This window comes from Balaenoptera borealis, assembly GCF_965194805.1.
Source record: "Balaenoptera borealis genome assembly, chromosome: 6".
In the NCBI taxonomy this organism is placed as follows: Eukaryota; Metazoa; Chordata; class Mammalia; order Artiodactyla; family Balaenopteridae; genus Balaenoptera; species Balaenoptera borealis.
In genome coordinates this window covers 122,254,463-122,269,075 of record NC_138863.1, presented here as the reverse complement: position 1 = coordinate 122,269,075, position 14,613 = coordinate 122,254,463, and the positions used below count along the sequence as shown (strand labels likewise).

Genomic DNA, 14,613 nt, shown 5'->3' with positions numbered 1-14,613 from the left:
GTATGACAGACTCTAGGTCCATCCACCTCACTACAAATAACTCAATTTCGTTTCTTTTTATGGCTGAGTAATATTCCATTGTATATATGTGCCACACCTTCTTTATCTATTCATCTGTCGATGGACATTTAGGTTGCTTCCATGTCCTAGCCATTATAAATAGTGCTGCAATGAACATTGTGGTACATGTCTAGTTTTGAGTTATGGTTTTCTCAGGGTATATGCCCAGTAGTGGGATTGCTGGGTCATATGATAGTTCTATTTTTAGTTTTTTAAGGAACCTCCATACTGTTCTCCATAATGGCTGTATCAATTTACATTCCCACCAACAGTGCAGGAGGGTTCCCTTTTCACCACACCTTCTCCAGCATTTATTGTTTCTTGATTTTTTGATAATGGTCATTCTGACCGGTGTGAGGTGATACCTCGTTGTAGTTTTTATTTGCATTTCTCTAATGATTAGTGATGTTGAGCATCTTTTCATGTGCCTCTTGGCCATCTGTATGTCTTCTTTGGTGAAATGTCTATTTAGATCTTCCGCCTGAACGGTACACTAAGCAAACATGCAAGCATATGCTGACAATTAACACTCCAACCAGAACCAGAAACCAAGATTGAATCCAGATAGGCCACAACTTAATTTCATGTGTGCACTTTCACCAGGTCTAGTCACATTCATTAACATTAGGGAGCACTGAGAGGGGCTCATGAAAGTTAGGAGATATAGGCCTGAGTATATGGAGGGAGCATTCGACTGTATGCTAGCTCTTTGCCCCTGTACTGTCCCTAAACCAGGCATGCTGTCTGTACTTGGCTTTCACTTAACCTGTCTATAATTCAGTTTATCAAGTAGTTATTTTGCCATTCACTGTATGGCCAACATGAAATACCCTTCTTTTGAAAAGGTCAAAGGGGCACATGTAACTTTTTTGAATTATAGTTTTCTCCAGACATATGCCCAGGAGTGGGATTGCTTGATCATATGGTAGCTCTATTTTTTAGTTTTTTGAGGGACCTCCATACTGTTTTCCATAGTGGCTGCACCAACTTACATTCCCACCAACAATTTTGGAGGGTTCCCTTTCCTCCACACCCTCTCCAGCATTTGTTATTTGTGGACTTTTTTATGATGGCCATTCTGACAGACATAGAGAACAGACTTATTGTTGCCAGGGGGGAGGGGGGTGGGAAAGGGATGGATTGGGAGTTTGGGATTAGCAGATGCAAACTATTGTATAGAGAATAGATAAACAACAAGGTCCTACTGTACAGCACCGGGAACTATATTCAGTATCCTGTGATTAACAAGAATGGACTGTATATCTGAATCCCTTTGCTGTACAGGAGAATCTAATACAGCACTGTAAATCAACTGTATTCAATAAAAAATAAAATAAGTAAAAAAAGGTCAAAGGGGAATATCTGGGATGGAGGCGGATAATTCAAGGACCTTCACAAGATAATCTTTTTTTTTTTTTTTTTTTTTTTTAGATAATCTTTTTTTAACCCAAGAATGTCTATTGACATTAAGAAGATCAAAATGAGGAAGCATTTGTTTGACAAGCTACTATCTTTTCAAATCTCTAAATGCCAATAAGATACCCTTGCCCTGAGACTTATATAAAATAGCAATAAGAAAAAAAACAGACTTTCAAAGGGTTAATAATGGGTACCTGGACAGAGGTAATATTTAAAATATTTAATAACCCCAACATCAGGTCATCAACTGATGCAAACAGACCAGATGCAGGTGGCAAGCACCCCGGGTGGCCTTGCCGCTTCACACCAGCCAAGTGTTGGTCACCACTGAGGCCACCACCCCCACTTTTCCTAAAACCTTCAAATGCCTAATCACCTTTGCATGAAACTATAAACTTGGAGATTCCTACAATTACAGGTAAGGCAGAAGGCTTTGTGTGGTACTTCCATGAAGAATCAGAGAGAGGAGAGTCAGCTGAGTGATAGGATTCTGCATCTCCTCTCCCCATTTCCCCCAAAGCCGCCATATGTGTAATTTATTTTACATAGAAATTCTGCATAAGACTTCATTTTGGAAACCAAAACATTCTCCTCCTAAAATAAGTTTAAATATTTAAGGTCTTATTTCTTGGAGCACTCGTTCTTTCTGAGAGCTAGAACACAGCACTGATTCTTTTCCTCAGTCAGTGTGAATGACTTTGGGATCCGCCACGTCCTTTCCTGATGGCAGCTATGGATGGAGGAACAGAGGCAAAGCTGTGAGTGTGCTGACCATTGAACAAGTCACTCAGCCTCTTCAAACCTAAGCAAGAAGGTCCACTGAGACACGTAAATAGCTGAAAAAGAGGACCAAGGCGACACAGAGACCTCACAACTCAGCCAAACAATAGCCCCAGTCGAAGGGACAAAGGCAGGGGAGCTGGAGAATAAAGCACAGAATTCCTGGGTCTGGCTTTCCGTGCAGCTGGCGACGAAAGAAAGTTGGACGCAGTGGGGGGTGGCCCTTCTCTGCCAAGCAGACTCTCTGAGGCCTGCAGAGCACATGCTCATTATGGGACCTCGTCTGTGGTGCAGAATAACAGTATTCAGCATGTGCTTGTTCAAAACCCTCCCTCCCATCTATCCCCACTGGGTGAAAGGAGGTTAGGGGCTGGATATGGGGTGAACTCTGCAGCCCGAAGACAGAAAACAGATCTGAATGCAAGCCAGTCCTTGTCTTATTAGAACATATTATCGAAGTATCACACAGAGAGGTTTTCTTATTAGCACCAACTTAAAAAAAAAAACACACACAATAAAATAGAACATCCATCTAACAAAATCTAGGAGGGGTACAGTATGATGGAGTGATGAAAATACTGTACTTAGAGAGGAAGGTCTCTAGGGAGCATGAAACAGGAACAGACACACTAACAGCGGGCAATAACCGTGGAATCCACAAGGCCACTAGTGATGGGCACAGAGCCTTAACGGTAAAGGCTTTAGCGAGTAAGACAACCAAGTTTTACAAACAGCCAGACTTACAGGAACGGTTTGCCACAGGGATTTCGAGTTATGGGGGAAGTGCCGCCTGCAAGGTTAGAATAAGATGACCTGCACATGGGGGAGGAATCTGTGGGTCTAGACTGATAAGGCATTTCTCACCCTGGGTCAGAGAGAAGGTCTGCAAGGTTGATCATCTCAAGTTCAAGAATAGCTCAGCCTTAGCTTTGGGTTCAAGGGAATGGCAGATAGAGTGTAACAGAGGATAGACTCTGGAATCAGGGAAATGTGTGTTATCATCCTAGGGTGACCACCTGCAAGCTATTTGATCCTGGGTACATCACCTGATGGTCCAAGCTGGCACATGCTCACCCTAGAATGGGGAAGAGGATAATTATCACATCAAACTGTGGGGAGGAACAGAATGAGCCCATCAGGTACCACCCCTAGCATGAGGTGTATGTGTGGAAGCCCTTCCAGGGAAGAAACACATCACTTAACTTTATCTCTCATCTCCAATGTTCTGACATTCCAATCTGCTGGTTTCATCTCTTGTGACTCTGTCGAACGGTTCCTGATTGTTGTAGAAGGAGAGGCATTAATCTCTCTTTTAATATCCTGGCGAGCTCAGCCCATCTCCAATCAGAAAACAATCTGCCCTCATTGACCCCAATCCTGTAACCTGGCAGAGCTCATTTACTCAAAGGTAAGCTCCGTGCATGGGGCAGCACATCGCCAGGTGACTGCCACGGAGTGTGGCGCAGACTTGGAGTGGGGCTGAGCAGACTTCTTACCCACAGCCCCTCCCAAAAGCCCCGTTTCACCAAGTAGACTTGTGGGTTTCCTTTCCTCCTGTGAACTGATAAGCTCTTCTCACCTCCCATTATCGATTAAGCATAATCTGCAGCCCACAGACCAGGCACAGTTGACGGGAAAGGAAGCTACCTGTTCCAAGATGAGAGAGAGACAGGGAAGTTGTTCTCGTTCATATAGGAATCCTAGAAGGTGTAAATAGAGGGAAAGAGCCAAAAAGCTTAGGACTGTGCCCCTGGGTGTATGTGGCCCTTTACATGGGTTAAATGAATCAATTTTGCTCATCAATTTTTAATCAAAGATTGTGGGAAAATATTTTCCTCATAATACACACAGGGATGTAATATGGAGCAGAATGCAAATTTGTCTGAGTGTTTAAGACAAAATTCAAGAAATTACATGCTTCAGCGGCCACGTGAAGCTGAGCTCTCGGACTCCCCTGGGTTCCTTGCACTCTTTTTTCCGTCCAGCAGCACTTCAATGGCAAAGTTTAAAAAGCATTAGCCTCGGCCATAAAACAATAAAAAAAAAAAGTCATTTACTAAATGTTAATTGAAACAGGCAGAGTGAAGGAAGGGGGATAGAAAAGAGAGAGAGAGGTGCGGAAGAGAGACAGGGAGGGGACAGGAGGAGAAGAACATGGGGAAGGGAAGGAGGTGGGAAGAAGGAAGAAAAGGAGGGAGCATCAAAAAGAAGGCAAATTGGAGGGAAGGAGAAGAAACATTGAAGATAAGGAAGCAAGAGGAAAGACTCAGGAAGAGGAAAGAGGTGCTTAATATCATGAGCAAGTCTAGAGTAGAGGACCCCAGTGCCATGGCTTTGATTTGAAGAGGTACTACTATCCTTTGTTGTTGATGTTTCTGGACTATGTGAACAGCGATACAAATCTCCCCCTCATCAACTGATTTTCAATGAACAGTAGGCTTTCATGAACGTACAGAGAAATAAGTGCATAGTAGGCACATCATAAGTATTTTTTGAATGAACGAATGAAAGAATGATGCATCTGAAGGTGGATTAGCATTTATAATTCATCGAGCGTTGTAGCAGTACCTGATTTTAACCCAACATTTACAAGAACAGGAGGACACTTGTACTGTGTATCCACCAAAAGCAGCCTTCAGCAGTACCCAGAAGGAAAGCACAGCTCTCCCAACCTTCGGATTTAACTTCCATCTGCCCGAGTCTCCTGCAAACGGAGAGCTTAGGATACTGGGAACACTACATATACTTCTGCTCAGGTTCACTGATTTTTTTCTCAAGGTCTGTTCAAGGATGCTCCTCCCTAAGGCTGATATCTTCTGCCAGGGTTTTCTGGAGGGGATAGGCTCCTTATTTTTCTACAGGAAGCTCTTTTCTCCACTCCCCTTGTGAGGTTCACTGGCCAAAGCCCAGAGGCAGGGATCATACCTGATCACACCTTGACAGAGCCCAGGAATTAAGTGAGGAACCCAGACAGTCACGTGTCTCTGTAAGGTAGAGAGCGATTCTGCCCAGAGTCCCTCTGACATCGGAGTCAAAATGAGAACGTTTCCATCTGCCTCGGCAATCACTCAGCCCTGTGATGAAGGGAGAGTGAGCCCCTCCATCTTTGCTTAAGAATGGAAATGTAGTTGTCTCTGCCTTGATTGCTATTGTAACTGATTTTGAGAGAATCCATGTTGAGGTTCATTGTTAACTATGACAAGTCTAATTATTGAATTCCCACGTCATGTGTGATTTATACTGAGTTACTCATGTTATATACTTACACTGATTCTATAAGGCTCATGTTAGTATCCATAGGAAATACTCACTGAGTGAGAGTCACATCAACCCAGAATTGTGTGACCTATGCCCTTTCTACTGTCCTCTGTCACCTCCCCATGGCCCACCTGTTGTATAATACGTTCACCCTTGTAATACAGAGGGTCAGTCTGGGCAAAACCAGGAAGTTGGTGACACTTTGCTTGGACATTATAAACATTCCTCTACTTTGCCTTTCCCCAACTCAGAACATTCTCTTCCCCTCCTTCAAACACCCAGCTCTATCTCTTCTAGAAACGTTTCTTTTGGAAAAGGTCTGTTTCTCTCAGTCCAGCAGAGTTCAGTACAGATTTAAATTCCTATATTTTCTTTCCCAGTGAGGCTCTGTGTCTTAGGGCCTCTCTGTATGAATTGAAGGGCTTTTTCTCACATCTACAGATTCAGGGACTAATGGAGTTAACAGAAGAGTTGTTTGGGGACAGATGGGGTGAGGGCGTTGGAATCCAGTGGGCTTTCCCAAGTGCAGTGGGTGGCAGATCTCTGTCAGGACTGCCCTTAGAATAGGTCTTGATGGAGGTTTCACATTTGGTGACTGTGCCCACACACAAGGCAGCACCAGCATCCAACAGACGTTTTTCTCCCCTCTTTTCCCACCTTAACATAATCCGGCAAAAGCCAATGGTAATACCCAAAATACATGGCCACATGACAGAGAGTGGAGTGGGGAAGAGAGGAAGGAAAACCAAGAGGAAGGGAGGAAGGGAGGAGGTGAGGGGGAAAGGAAGGAAGAATGGGAGGGAGGGGAGGAGGGGGGGAAGGGAACTGAACATATATATTCAGCAAACAGTAGCCTAGACTCACACCTACAAGCGTCTGTCTGTTAGGCAAATCTCTTTAGACTGCTATTTGCCTTGGACTGTCTTCAGAAGGATAGATCTGCTTCCAAAGGTGGAGAGTTAAAAATAATATACACCACGAGCTGTGTTTTGGCATTTTCCTTCACTTTCTATCTTCAACATTGCTGTTGTCGTCCTTTAAAACTCAATCAATTCAGCTGATCCAAGGAACAGATGGCATTAATCAACCCCCCGAGAATATGCACAAAAGCAATTAGAAATGTAGAGACATGGAATTTATGCCAGCAAATCAATTACCAATGATGGGAAATCAACATGGCTTACCCAACTTCCCCTGTTTGTTTTTCCACGGAGCGACCTCTGATAGTAGTAATGATCCGTAGTTTACCCCCCTGCCAGAGGGGAGGGATGAGAATGGGACGCTGAGATTTAATTGCATCATCCTTAATGACTAGTTCTCACTCTGCTGACAAAAACCAGCATAATTTACAGACTACAAGATGCATCAGCATGATGGATACAGACAGCATGGGCTATATGGTGTCATGCAAATATGAAATATACTGCACTGAGAATATGGTCGTTTGGCATTCCCTGAGAAGAACTTCATTTCAGAAAACAGAGCACCTTTTCTAGCATCTATAGCTCTCATTTGTCAAAAACAATGGGAGAAGCTACAGAATACATTTTAACCACAAATCTGTGCCTTCTGTGAGTTTACTAGCTCATAGATTCCTAGGGTTTGAATTGACTTGGCTCATGATTTTCTTTCTGCTTCTTTATGACCTTTGCAGATTCTGAAACTTTCTTCCTTAGGCCCTTATTAATTATTACCTGAGTTATTGTAATAAGCTCTTCACTGGCTTTCTTACTACTAGCCTTCGCCCATTTTAATCTATCCTTCACACGGCGATTTTTTAAAAAACAAAAATCTGATTAGTATTCTCTAATTACATGTACAAAATCCTTTGATGACTCTCCATAGTTATAACAGTAAAAATCAAAGACTCCCATGTTTACCTAGTTGTCTAGTTTCTTATTCTACCCCTATGCCTACAAGCCACTCTTACAAGTACAGTCACTACAACACAGAAAGCCTGTAAAATAACCTCCCCTCCTTTCTCCAGATGGGAAGTTTGACTTTAGGTCTCTGTTTCCCTCAGAGAGCCTGCCTTGATGCCCCAGCCAGCTTGAGATGCTCACCTGTGCCTTACATTACACTCTGCGCTTACCATCATTATAGCATTTATCACTTTGATGTGATTAAAGATTTATTTTTCTGGCTGCTCAAGTTCAAAGTTCCTTGGGGTCATGGACTCTATCTTCTTATGCATCTTTATTTCTCCAGCTTCATAGAAAAACTTGACTTTAAGAAAGAGAACCTTTCGTTGGGATTCATTTCTTCAACAAGTTTTTCAGATGAGTAACACACACATATGCTTAACACTTAAATCTTCTCCCAACCACAGCTTAAGAAGATGACATCAGAGACTCAGGATTATGTTATCAGGCAGTGTTGTAGGTTTGCAATTAAATACGATCTTTCCAGTAATTTATGACTAAAGCCCCATTAAATAAACGTTTCCTCTTTATACTGAAACCTGGGCTATGAAGAAGGACTTTTATAGCAATATATATCTGTGTATTTTCAGACTATATAAGAAACACTCATTAAAATTGCAAAAGCAAGTTAATAAAGTTAGCTCAAAATTGGTACTGAGGTCAAATGAATGGAGAGACTTTCTCTTTTAGGAACAAGTAGCCATTTGACACAGAAATAAGATCATGCCAGCAAATTCATGGAAATGTGCAGCCCTGTGTAAAGGCAGGGGCACATTTATCAGCTCCATATCCAGTCAAATTATCTAAACTTCTGCTCTTTCACTTAAAAGCTGCACATGCTAACATCTTCTTAACATTCCCAAAACTAGAATAGGTAATACTTGTCACTTGAAAAAAAAAAAAAAAAACCCCATAAAACAAATACATTTTAAAAGATTCTAGCAGCTGGACCATAGAAGGATCTTAGTTTAGAAATGAAAAATTTTAGTTGGAACCCATTCATTTATTCTCTCATCCATGCATTTGCCCAGTATTTTAGATACTGACTATAGACTTTCAAATAAAATACGATAATCAGGGAAATGTGCATCTAGTTGGGGAGACAAGCACTCTAAGAAGTGTTACGGAAATATAGTAGTAATATAAAGAGACATTTGACCCAGCCTGGGGAAAGTGTGTGTGTTGGGGGAGAAGGGGATGGAGAAAGTGACAGAAGATAAAAATGTGAAAGGGCATTCTAGATCAAGTAGACGGCATATGCAAATAAATGCAAGGAGATGTGAGAAAACATGGCTCATTTTGGACGGCGGAGTTCCATAAACTGGAAATAAGGCAATGTGGGAGGAGTGACTGGATGAAATTTAGAGTATTAGGCAGAGTCCATTCAGGACCAGCCTTCGGCTGAGAAAGGAAGCTCATACCTGCTATTTATTGATAATTAATATGTTTGGTCTGGCATCTATAGACTTACAAGACATGACACCAACAGAGGTACTTTTTATGGCATTGTTGTGTGTGTGTGTGGTCACAAACCTTCAGCAAGCTTATGCCCTTTCCTTATCAAGTTTTAAACTGAAACTTGTAGAAGAAAAATCATCTGGTGCTCCTCCAGATATGAGGCTTCCTATCTCTGACCATTGTGATGTTCGGCATCTTGCATCAAATCTAGATTCCAACTGTGTGGTTGTTTTTTGAAGGTATAACTCAGGAGTTGGTTCTTGTGGAAGCGGCTGCCTCCATGTCCTTTGCTATGGACAGACTGCAGATGCTGACCACAGATCCCAAGGCAACGTTCTACAGATGCTCACACATAGACCCCATCAGAATGCATGCGAATTAATTTCATATCTTGCAAAGAGTCTGATCTTTGGAAGTAGACAGATATAGGTCCAGGTCCTAAAATTTTTTTCATTGCTTAGCTTTATGATCCTGGGAAATTTATTAACTTCTATTAACCTTAAATTTAGTCATCTGTAACCCCGATTTAATAAAGTCTACCTGGCTGTGCTGCCTTGTCAAATTATGCGAACACGGCACATGGCGTGAGAGATACAAAGTGCATAGCAGTTACGAGGAATTAAACCCCTATTAAGTTGTTATTCTAAATATAATTGCTTAACAATTTTGAGCACAATTATCCCAGAAGTATCCAAATGAAATGACCAGTAGGCAATATCAACTGTTAAAGACAAAAATGTATTGGGACAAATAAGACCTTAATAATCATTTGATCCAACTTCTTAATGCACCAACATCATTAGGATAAGTCAATAACCTTTATAAGGACATCTGCCAGAAAGTGTCAGCATTGTGATGAATGAAGACAGTTTCCCCTATGAATTAAAAAAATGTCATTAGGCTCCAAATGAGTCCACTGAAGCTTCAAAATAAAGCCTTATTGAGTTAATGACTTTTGTATTCTGGCCTTTCAGGTAACTAGAGCATCTCCTCACTGTCCTAAATGACAAGGATAATTAGCTTTGTATATATAGGTCATATTTCAGCAGAGTTCTGGCATATAAGATAAAGGGCTTTGGTTCACCAACTAAAGGCTTTAGGAACATTGCGAACGATACCACATTATTTTGTTTTGTAACAAATGGACACTGAAAAGTAAGGCAATCTAGTAAAGAGAAACTGGGTCCCACTAAAGAAAGAAAAGGCAAGAGGGGCAGGGAAAAAAGAAAACTGCAACTTAGAAGACACTCATTCATTAGAATGAGAATAAGAGGCGGGGGTGAGTAAGGTGATTCTTATAGAACCTAACTTTCTTATAAGTCTATACCCTTGTGTGAAAACTCCTAGTCTAGTTGTTCATATTCTTCGGTTGCGGAAATATGAATCTGGTTTGGAGACGGGGACTATACGGAGAGAAAGGCAAGAGAGTTCATATGGATGGTGAAAGACGAGCCCATTCAACCATGGGAAAATCTTCAGGACTCTTCCAAACCAGCATTATAATGCTTCTTTCACTTCGGATGACCACAAATGCCACAAAAAAGTATACCGCAAACACCTTCCTGCTGAAAATAATCTGATGTTTGTTTATTTATAGTATTACGTATTGATTGTGTTTGTGTGTGAGCTTCAGCTAACTCATGGTGCAGTGCATCTCTTTATTTGAAGATCTTTAGGAATATGATTGACATTTCCCTATATTTTCCATAAAGTTCTGCCTGTGATGAAAGGGGTAAAGAGTTTTTTTATTTCTCTCTCAAGGCTGTTATCTGTGTGAACCTAATATGTAGCAACAAAGAGATAAGATGCTTGGAGATCATCCAAAGTGACTGATTGGTCAGAATGAAGGCTCTTTATAATCATGTAACATCCAATTATTGTCAAATAAAGTGAACAGTGACCCTATTAAGTGTCTTCTGCATTCCTCTTATCTTCTGAATGCAAGTTCTCCCACTATAATAGTCTTTCAACGTACCTATTACTTGAAGAATCTCCTCTGTAAAATTTGAGCTGCTGTTCTCTTTGGAAGTAGATACATATCTCAATTGCTATTTTATACCTGAGCTGTGAGCACAGAAACGATGCATCACCTGATGGGCATTTGACATCTTAGCTGTGGCATAACTAGGGCTAGAACTCCTAGCATTTCAAACTCCTGGTTTCACTTTAACCAACTATCAAGTCACATTGTTTCTTCTTGTGTCAAAGGAGCTGATACTATATGTAAAATGGTTTTTCATTTAACATTGGCCTATCATATCATTTGAAATTAACTAATTCCCTCAGGGTAAACCCAAAGGAAGTGTTATAGCTATTTAATATCCTGAAAATCCGAAATTGGGGAATTTCCAGAGTTTTTATTACTGGTGGGTAATTATGTTCTCTGCACAGATTCATATTATCTATACTGTAGCTGGCCTTCTAACCTAACTTTATTTAATTTTGCTTAATTAGAAATTTATAAAATCTATAATTGGGTAAGCATTCTTTTTTCCCTTACAGCTAAATTCCCAAGTTTTGCTCAGATTATGAGAAAATTAAACACACATACACACACACACACACAAACACACACACATCCTACATACACACAGCAATAACAACAGCAAAAATTATTATTAGAAGAATGGAAACAATTAAAAGTTGTTTTTACTTGAGCGAAGTTCACAAGTATACCACGGAGCATCTTGGATAAATAATCCATTTCCAAGACGACTGTCATGAATGACTTGAAGTATTATTTCCAAATATAAAAATAATAATCTTGGGAAAAAATCTTCCAAATTATCTATAAGCTTCCACAAATTGACTATTTGAAAGGAGATTTCTTTTCCTCATTAGATGCATCTAAATGTTAATGGGTTGTACATAACTAGTAAGTCAAAGTGGACAATAAAAGTCTAGAAGAATTGTAGAATGTTAATTTTTTTTTTCCTTCGAGGTTCTGCATCATAGGTTTCGAAGACCACCAGGATTGAATTCAGAAGTAATTTTCTGCTGCTATTCTATTGTTCACTGAATTAATATATTTTGTTTGGCAAAATAAAAACATTTAACATTATACTTTAGGAACACTGACCCCAAAATATTTAGCAAGCAGCGTGCATTCAACTGAAATGCTGATTGGAAACAGGTAAATTAAATTGTCCCTGATGAAATACTAAAGATCATTATCACAAAGTTTTATTTTAAATGCTCAGAATTAGCTTTATTGCTGCATCAGTAATGGTAAGCATGAGCCTTAAACTCATACCATTTAGGTTTTACGAGCATTATTATAACATTAACCATAATTCAATTAATTTACAGAAAAAGCCATTCCATAATTTTTTTCCTTGCTCTTAAGAAAAGGTGCTACATAAGGAAGCCCAAACCATATTCCTATAGAGTATGTTCTATTTATTTCACCCTTATTCCTCATCCCTCCTTTGTGAATCTTCAAAATAGTCACTATTTTCAGGTAGGTAAATGTGCTAAAGGAAAAACACGGCTATTTCGTTGCCACACCTTTGCATCATTAGGACAATACTGACCTCTAGTGTTTTAGGAAGTAGAGAAACTAACTCGGTACTGTGCCTAACTTCCTCTTACTGAACCACTTAGATGTTTTTCTAAAGCACCATGGGAACAATTCTACTTACAAAAAGAAAAAAGGAGGAGGAGGAGCAGGGGGGTGTGGGGAGAGGAGGAAGAGGAGAGAAACATCAGATTCTACCCTGTCTCTACCTGTTCTCTGAAATAATTTCTGAACTAAGGCCCTTTGGCCCCTCCTTTTAAAAGAGGTTGACCTCTTCAGCACTCCTTTAGAAGAAAAACTTTAATAAACTCTTTATAACTCATTTCCACTAACTATCGATTTTGGATCCCCAAAACTTCCAATCACAGATAGAAACACTGGCTCAGCTTTGGACCATTCTCAGTAAATGACATTTGTCTAAGTGTCTTCCCTTGAGGTATAACCCTGGGCTGAGTATCTCTTTCTTAAGGTCCTCTTAGGACCTTAAGAAGGGTGGGAAGTGAGGTAGAGAAACTTGTAAGTAGGAAGTGGTCTTCCTACCCTTCTCTAACAGTGATGGTTCAGAGTCCAAAAAAAAAAAAAGTATCAAAACTGTTCCAATACGGTTAGATATTTCTGAGGTTCACGGTGGGGTTCGCACATAAGGGAGCACGCCCAGAAACTTGAGGAACCTTGATAAACCATCTTTGGAAACAACACAGACGGCTTAATTGCATTCTTTCTCATTTAGGAGTTTCCAGAGCTGGAAAAACTTCCCTTTCTCTGCCTAGAGAGGCAGCTGAGCAATTGAGCTTGAACCTCTGATGGCTCCAGAGATTTATTCAAGTTTGACAAACTAGGTTCTTTAAATACACAGTGCAGGTGGCACATCCCCAGGTGTCCAGCCTTCCTGCCTATTAAATTAAATGCCCTGCGCTTGCCGAGGTTAGAGCTTGGACGACAGCGTGTACACTTAGTGCATGCTCATTATGCGTTCTTTGGCACAAAGATTTTGGGGGTGGAGTGCGCATCAAAGCTCTTCCTCCTATACCAGGGTCAGCCATTGATCTTGTGGTTTGACTACAACGGACCATGACTCTTAGGCCAAAACTCCCAACCCTGTTAAACCGACGACCATTGGTTGCAAGATACCCCAACTGGGGCCTTCTGCCTAGGAGAGAGCTGAAAGCCATGGACTGTGAGGCACTGGGCATACTACAAACCCGAGCGAGGCAGCCGCATTCAGAAACGAGCCGCTGTCACCGAGTGCGGTGGCTGGGAGCATCTCTGTCTCTGGAAGCTCAGCCCCCCGGTGCATCCAGTCTGAACCGGGGGCCCTGCTCGGGAAAAGCCCCGGCTGAGACCAGGCAGGCAGAGAACGCGGAGCTGACGGGAGGCTGAGGGCAGAGAACCTTCCCTTCTCCCCCGAACTTTGCGATTCGGGGAGAAGGGCAGGAAATCCAACGGGGCCGGCTCCTTCGAGCTCTGCTAACTTTTGGGATGGTTAGAGTGATAGAAACACACCAATCAGCATTCCCCCCCCCCCTTTTCCTCTGCTCAGAGTAGACACAATTGAACACGCTTGGACAGTTGAGTGTCTTTCCAAACGCCAGCGTTTCCCACCTCGCCTGCCCGCCCCCAGCTCCTGGTACTCACAGTTTGCCGCCGTTAATCCTAAATGCCACAAGCCGGAGAAGAACAAAGTGAAAACGCTGGTCAGCCGTAGTCCAGAATCCATTTCCCCCGAGTAAGAGGTCCCTCCCAATCGAATCTCAAATTCGCAGGCGCCAGCCGCGGCTTCTTCTTTCCTTCTCTGTCTCTCTCGTTCTCCTCTGCTCCGCCTGACCCCCTCCCACCCCGCCTTGGAGAGGCACTCGCGGCTTCACTCCATCCCGTGCCCAAACGCTCTACGGAAAGCGTGGCGGGGGCTTCTCCGGAGCTGCGGAGGGAGGTACTGTCCCCGCAACGGCCGCCGGCAGCCCTCGCCTTCCTCGCTCGCCTCTTCCTCCTCGCCCCGCTCCTTAAAGGTGCAAACCCCGACCCGACGCAACGGCAGGCGCCGGGCTCGCTCGACCGCCGACTGCACCTCGTCGGCAGCTAGAGCTGGAATCAGCACCCGGGCGGCGGACAGCTCCTTATAGGCGAGCGTGGCGCGCGGCGCCGCCCCCGGCCAGGCCCGCCCCTCGCTCTCCGGTAGGAGCGGCCCGGGCGGGTCTCCGC

General features: G+C 42.3%; 1 protein-coding gene across 1 annotated transcript in view; it reads right to left on the bottom strand.

The window, feature by feature from the left end:
• Positions 1-14,207, bottom strand: part of CNTNAP5 (contactin associated protein family member 5) — an 862,652-nt gene extending 848,445 nt beyond the window's left edge. The window contains exon 1 of the mRNA XM_082397815.1: positions 14,050-14,207. Coding sequence (XP_082253941.1) covers positions 14,050-14,131 — 82 coding nt within the window. The 5' untranslated portion in view covers positions 14,132-14,207. The remainder of the gene's footprint in view (positions 1-14,049) is intronic.
• Between the last annotated feature and the right edge of the window lie 406 nt (positions 14,208-14,613).